Here is a 7,908-nt window from a genome sequence, read left to right on the forward strand (position 1 = left end):
CTGCGCTTGTTTGCTAACAAGTTGGGCAAGCCAGTGGATGACGAGAATTTGCCGTTGAGATTATTTCCAGAAAGCTTAGAAGGGGATGCGCTTGACTGGTATTCCAACCTAAAGCCGGAGGAAGTGAAGACCTGGCTCGATCTGTCCAATGCCTTCATTAGACAATATGAGTATAACTGTGAGCTAGCGCCAACTCGGACTACTCTGGAAGGAACGAAAAGGCGACCATCTGAAGATCATAAGACATATGCCAAGAGATGGAGAAAGATAGCTGCGAAGGTGGAGCCACCGATGACTGAGGATGAAATTATTCGCACATTCATAAAGGCGCATGATCCTCCATATTTCGAAGAAATTTTCCGTATGACTGGTTGTTCTTTTGCTGCAATTGTGAATAAATTGGAAGAGTTTGACGACTTTGTGAGAGCCGGGAAGATTGTCAATGTCTCTGCCCTGAAATCTCAGTTGGATGCTTTACAAGGGCAGGGAAGCAATATGAAGAAGCCGCCGTTCAAAAAGAAAGAGGGGGATGCAACATTTATTTGGAACCAAAACCCTTCACCCAGACCCCGATACCAACACAGCCCAATCTACCAACCCCATTACCCTTACTACTCAAATCCGCATCCTGTATATACTACCAACATCCACCACCCTCGACCTCGCCCAAGCTATCCAAACCCACCTTCAGCCCCTTTTCAAATTTCCCAACCAAATCCACCCCAAAACCGACCTCACCCTCCATATAACCCAAGATTTCCTCCACCAAATAGACCTGTTTACAACCACCCTCAACCTTCTGAACCTTACAACCGACCCCCTGGCCGTACATTTACCAATTTAGGTAGGCCTTTAGACCAATTGTATGATCAGTTAAAGGCCGCCGGGAAAATTGGTACGGTACCCCCTCCTACCTATCCCTATGGCATGCCCGCGTGGTATAATCCACAAGCTGTCTGTGCTTATCATTCTGGGGCCCCCGGACATGCCACCTTTGATTGCAAAGCGCTTAAGCATAAAATCCAAGATATGGTTGAAGCCGGGGAGATTGTAATCCGGAAAAGGGAGGCGCAAGGGCCGAACGTAAATAGGAACCCTTTACCGGAACATGCCAATACCATTGGGGTTATTCTGGATGATACGGAGTATGTGGAACCAGTCAAAGAATTGGCAAGGGAAGCTGAAGTGTTTGGGGTCACAGACCAACCTTTTGTCATAGAACTGCCATTTGAAGAGGACGAGAAACCCTTTATCTTGGATCTCACGCCAGCTGAGAGTGAGTCTTTAGAGCCGGTGGTTATTGAATTCCCGAAGCAGGAGCCTGTCCTGAGCCTGCAACAAGTACCATGGAATTATGATGAACCTGACGTGCAGATTGGGGAAAGGTCAATTGCAAAGAAGGAAGTATCAGTGGTCACAAGATCGGGGAAAATTGCAAGCCCGTTTGAAGCAACCATTCCGATTCAAGCAAATAACTCTGAGCCACCCGCTAAACTAACAATTACCGAGAGAGAAGCCTTAGATTTCCTTAAAAGGCTCCAAAGAAGCGAATACAATGTGATCGAGAAGCTTAGCAAGTCGCCCGCTCAAATATCCATGTTGGATCTACTTTTTTCATCAGATGTGCATAGGGATGCATTGCTCGAAGTACTGACTAAAGCTCAAATTCCTAGAGACATTTCAGTTGATAATTTCTCACACGTAGTTGGGAATGTACTCTTCACCAAGCAAATTACTTTTTCCGACGAGGAGTTGCCGTCGGAAGGCATTGGACATAACAAGGCCCTGTACATAGTTGTGAGGTGCAACGGAAAAATGCTGCCGAAGGTATTAATTGACAATGGATCTGCTCTTAATATATGTCCCTGGAGCACCTTGGAAAAGCTAGGATTGCAAGACGTCAAGTTGAGGCCTTCAGGGACCATAGTCCGAGGTTTTGATGGAGCGCAAAGAGAGCCAATAGGAGAAATTGATTTAGTAGTTGAAATGGGGCCCGCCCAGTTTCAAATAACCTGCCAAGTCATGCATTTTTCTAGTGTTTACAACGTTTTGCTTGGCAGGCCATGGATTCACAAGTCTGGGGCTGTGCCTTCTTCATTGCATCAATTGCTAAAGTTTGTAGTGAATGACAAGCTGATCACTATATTTGCCGAAGAGGATTGCCTTGTAATCACTGATTCTGGGACAAAAGAGGATGGAAGCCGCAATGTCACCATGACTCCCCATAGCACGGCTGATATCGTCTCTGTAAGTTGGATCACAAACGAGGAGCAAGTTCTACCAAAGGCCAGTGTTATGATGGCTAAGGAAATGATCCGAGGAGGTTATGAATTTGACAAGGGACTAGGACGAAATCTGCAAGGAGTTTTGAAGCCAGTGGAGATTATGGAGAAGAAAGATTCATTTGGCTTAGGGTTCCGACCAACTGCTAAGGATATCAAAGAAATGAAGGAACGTAAGAAAGCAGAGAAAGAGGGCAGGCAAAGGGTTTTTGACATTCCACCACTGCGGTATACTTTTCCACGACCAACAGAGGTTATCACATCAGAGGTTAATCCAGTCGACGAAATTGAAGCAAGTTTGGCTCAATTGTTCGTTGGGGCAACATTTGAAGATAGTGTTCCAGGCGAAGCTGAATTTCCTGACATCCCCGAAGGATCAATTCCCAATTGGACAGCCGAGTCCCTGCCCGTTCGGAAGGAGTTTCGGTAAACTAAAAGGGGTTTATCATTCATGTGAATTCATGAAAATACCTTTGCATCTGTAAATAGCCAATGAAGACAATTTTCCTTTTAACTAACGTTTGTGCATGTAAATATTGTTAAGTTTTCGTTTCAATTTGCTTTCAATCAAAGATCTTTATGAAAATGCACAAGTTGTTCTTGTCATGGTTGTGTTGTTTATTCGATTGTTTATATTCATATTGCTTGATTCATTTGTTTGTTGTATGCTTATTTACTTATTATCCCACATTCGTTAATTCTTTCAGATGGCCAAAAATAAAATTATTTGACCCTTTGGATATCACAATTCTGGAATTCAATAACGGCAATCTCTATATCACTCATGACTTGGAGGTCTGTGAATCCGAACTCCAAAGCGAGAGTGATAATGAGGAGGTATTCGATTCTTTTGCAAAGGACCTTGAACAATATGAGGAAAAACCAAAACCGAACCTGGAAGAAACAGAAAAGGTTAACATTGGCACTGAGGATGAAGTTAAGGAGGTGCAAATTAGTATTCATTTAAACGAGAGGCAGAAAAAGGAGATGTTTGAATTTTTGACTATGTTCCAGGATGTATTTGCGTGGTCCTATGATGATATGACTGGCATTTCAACTGATGTGGTGGTGCATAGGTTACCCACGGACCCTTCTTTTCCACCCGTAAAACAAAAACCCAGAAAATTCAAACCAGATATAAGCCTCAAAATAAAAGAGCAAATTGAAAAACAACTCAAAACCAACATTATCATTGTTTCCCATTACCCAATTTGGCTTTCAAATCCTGTCCCTGTTCCAAAAAAGAGTGGAGAGGTAAGAGTTTGTATTGACTATAGAGACCTCAATAAAGCCAGTCCTAAAGATGACTTCCCTCTACCAAACATTCACATTCTCTTAGACAATACGGCCGGACATGAGATTGAAACCTTTTGCGATTGTTTTGCTGGCTACCACCAAATTTTAATGGCAGAGGAGGATAGGGAGAAGACTGCTTTCATTACCCCTTGGGGTACCTTTTGCTACCGAGTCATGCCTTTCGGTTTAAAGAATGCCGGAGCAACATATCAGAGGACCATGACAACCCTATTTCATGATATGATCCACCGAGAAATGGAGGTCTACGTGGATGACATTATAATCAAGTCTAAAAGGGCAGAGGACCACTTGGTTGATCTGAAGAAATTGTTCGAGAGACTACGGAAGTACAATTTGAAGCTAAATCCTGCAAAATGCGCCTTCGGAGCACCTGCGGGTAAGCTGTTGGGTTTCATTGTCAGCAAGAAGGGCATAGAAATAGATCCGGCGAAAATCAAAGCAATTCGAGATATGCCAGTGCCGAAAACTCAGAAGGACGTGAAAAGCTTCTTAGGGAAGATCAATTTCATTGGGAGGTTCATCGGCCAACTAACTGCCACATGCGAGCCGTTGTTCAAATTATTGAGAAAGAATGTGCCGTTGTATTGGAATGAGGAGTGTCAACAGGCTTTTGACAAGATTAAAGATTATTTGTTGCATCCACCAGTTTTAGTGCCGCCCAAACCGGGCCGACCTTTGATTATGTATTTATCTGTACTCGATGGAGCAGTAGGGTGTGTTCTAGGTCAGCACGATGAATCCGGAAGGAAAGAACAAGCCATTTACTATCTAAGCAAGAAGTTCACGCAGTACGAGGCTAATTATTCATTCATTGAGAAAAGCTGCTGTGCATTGGCCTGGGCAGCCCAGAAGTTGAGACACTATCTGTTGAGCCATACCACTTATCTTATTTCCCGGTCTGATCCTTTGAAGTATCTTTTGGAGAAGCCGATGCTGACTGGGCGTTTGGCGAAATGGCAAATAATTCTCTCAGAATTCGATATTGTTTTCACCTCACAAAAGGCGGTCAAGGGGCAAGCTATAGCTGATCATTTGGCGGAAAATCCAAGGGATGATGATTATCAACCACTCCGTACTTATTTCCCTGACGAGAGGGTCCTATTTGTAGGCGCTGCAGATGATATAAGTGAACAAAGTCCTGAATGGAGGCTTTTCTTCGATGGAGCTTCGAATTCTCTCGGAGCTGGAATTGGAGCTGTTTTGGTGTCACCCGAAGGGAAGCATTACCCTGCCGCTGCCAAATTGCAATTCGCTTGCACGAATAACATGGCTGAATATGAAGCTTGCATTTTTGGTCTCAAAATGGCTTTGGAAATGGAAATCAAGGAGTTGATAGTTTTTAGTGATTCAGATTTGCTCGTGAACCAAACTTTGAAGCAGTGGATAACCAAAGATTCAAAAATTCTACCCTACCATTGTAGTCTGCTCACTCTGGCCAAGCAATTTCAAAATTTGGAATTCAGACATCTCCCTCGAGCTCGAAACGCATTTGCTGATGCTTTGGCCACCTTGGCTTCCATGATCCAGTATCCAGATGAATTAAAGATCGAACCAATCCAAGTTCAACTTCAAGACAAGCCTGCCCACTGCTGGGTTGCAAATGAGTCTTTTGACAATGTTCCTTGGTATAGTGATCTTAAGGAGTTTCTTAAAACTGGGTCCTACCCTCTGCATGCTGGTACAAAAGACAAGAATTTTCTGCGTAGAATGGCTTCCAAATTCTTCTTAAATGGAGAAGTGTTATACAAAAGAACCTCAGATTTGAACCTTTTAAGGTGCATTGATGAAGATGAAGCTCAATATATGATGAAAGAAGTGCATAGTGGCGTTTGTGGACCTCACATGAATGGCCATTTGCTAGCGAAGAAAATCATGAGAACCGGATACTTCTGGCTTACTATGGAGCATGATTGTATAGATTTTGTCCGGAGATGTATAAAATGCCAAATGCACGGTGACATTATACGCGCTCCACCCACTGAACTGCATAGCATGACCGCCCCATGGCCCTGTTCAATGTGGGGTATGGACGTGATTGGTACAATCGATCCTCCCGCTTCAAATGGACATCGATTTATATTGGTGGCGATCGAGTACTTTACCAAATGGGTTGAAGCGGAGTCATTCAAACATGTCACGAAGAAGGTAGTGGCCAATTTCCTGAGAGATCACATCATCTGTCGCTTCGGAGTACCCGAAACGCTTATCACGGACAATGCCAAGAATCTGAACAATGACATGGTAGATGGACTATGTGAGCAATTCAAAATCAAACACCGCAATTCTGCCATTTATAGGCCTCAGATGAATGGAGCTGTAGAAGCCGCAAATAAGAATTTGAAGAAAATTATCCGCAAAATGACAGAAAAGCATCGTGATTGGCATGAAAAGTTGCCTTATGCATTGATGGCGTATCGGACTTCTATCAGGACATCAACTGGGGCAACGCCGTATTCACTCATGTATGGGATGGAAGCTGTATTACCAGCTGAGGTTGAAATTCCGTCGCTACGAATCTTCATGGAAGCTAAATTGGAGGAGGCCGATTGGATCAAGCAGCGCCATGAGCAATTGACTTTGATAGATGAGAAGCGATTCAATGCTATCTGTCATGGGCAATGCTATCAAAAACGTGTGGCCCGAGCTTACAACAAAAAGGTCCATCGGCGGGCATTTGAAGAAGGTGATAAGGTACTGAAGCGAATTTTGTCAATGCAAGATGAAGCTAAAGGCAAGTTCGCTCCAAATTGGCAAGGGCCGTTCGTTGTCCAAAAGGTATTACCTGGCGGAGCTCTTATTTTGGCGGAAATGGATGGACGGGTTTTCCCTCAACCCATCAACTCAGATATGTGCAAAAAGTTTTTCATTTGATCATGCAAACTTTCTTTAGAAATTCATGCGAATGGCGAAATGCAAGTCAGGCCATCTTCTTTTACACTAAAAACATTTTATCTCTATTTGTCCCCTTTGAGCCATCAGAATTAACAATTTTCGTTTGATAACCCTTGAGAATTGCAAACCCCACACTGGGGCAAATTTGTTTCGAAAAAAAAAAAAAAAAAGAGGAAAAGAAAAAACCCTACACTGGGGCAAATTTAGTTTTCAAAGAAAAGTGCAAAAAGTGAGGAAAATACAATAAAAAATGCAAAGAGGGAAAGTCTGATCAAACTGGGGCAAAATTTTCCTCAGTTTTGGAGTTATTTTCAGAAGAGTGCAATTTTAAGTTATTTCACCCCTCGTATCAAATCTGCTTTCAAGCTTTAACTTTTTTTGAAAAACACCTCACCTGACCTCATTACAAAAGCCTAAAGTCCTGGCTTTCATCACTTGCTGCATTTCTATTAGAAAATTTGTTAATCAACTGGCAGGTGATGTCCGTAATGTCTTCGCCTAATTTTACAAGGGAAGTACATTTTACTGATGCCAGAAATCTTTAATTCATGTTTCTGAGTCGATCATGGTCGAGATATTTCAGTCTTCTTTAGGTGAAAACCCGAAAGGGCACCTCGAAAGAAAAAGAAAAGCGAAAAAGAAGAAAAAAAGGAAAAAAAAAGAAAAAAAGAAAAAGAGGAAAAAAAAAGGAAAGGAAAAGAGAAAAGAAAAACAACAAAAGCAAAAATAAAAGGGTGGGGGCAACCTTGGTGAAAACCCGAAAGGGCGCCAAGGTAGGTTTTCACAACAGTCAAGCTCGAGAAGGAACAGCTGGTGACCCGGTTCATTGAGGGTTTTCCTCATATTTGTGAAACTTCTGCTAGTATCGGATTCCGAAGCGAAAATATCCGAAGTCTTGAATATGATATTCATTGGCTAAACTTGTATTTTCTGTATAAACACCATTTTACAAAATGTAAATCTCCTGGTTTCTTTAATTCATTTGCCTTCTACTATCTATGGTTGTCTGTATTCTTCTGCATGTTTATCTTTGCCTGACATAGGAAATCATCTTGCATATACATTGATTTTTATATGACTAATTTTCATGCATCATTCTTTTACCATTAAATTCAAATAAATGATAAACCCTAAGGTTTGGGCAAAGATAAGGGATTCAATCATCAGCTACAGGGAGTAACATACAACAAAGCTACCACCTGGATTGGGTGACGTGGTAAATCCGTATTTTATCAGTCTCAGAAATTGAAAGGTTTCAAGTTCGACTAAGGCAGACGCCGCCAAGCCGAAATAAAAGCATCACAAGACTCATGTTTACACGATTCTCAAGGCAAACCGGATCAAACAATGGTGGCAAGTCCATTATTTCTTCTTTTCTTGCAGGAATGTTGCATTCACAAACAAAAGCAGTCACTCT

General features: G+C 42.2%; 1 protein-coding gene across 1 annotated transcript; it reads left to right on the forward strand.

The window, feature by feature from the left end:
- The first annotated feature begins 927 nt into the window (after positions 1-927).
- Positions 928-6,091, forward strand: LOC140016469 (uncharacterized). The gene is made up of 3 exons (XM_072069993.1): positions 928-2,591; positions 5,063-5,336; positions 6,029-6,091. Exons 1-3 carry the CDS (start codon positions 928-930, stop codon positions 6,089-6,091), a joined length of 2,001 nt encoding a protein of 666 aa, XP_071926094.1.
- Positions 6,092-7,908: the final 1,817 nt, after the last annotated feature.

This window comes from Coffea arabica, chromosome 11c (assembly GCF_036785885.1).
Source record: "Coffea arabica cultivar ET-39 chromosome 11c, Coffea Arabica ET-39 HiFi, whole genome shotgun sequence".
NCBI classification, from domain to species: Eukaryota; Viridiplantae; Streptophyta; class Magnoliopsida; order Gentianales; family Rubiaceae; genus Coffea; species Coffea arabica.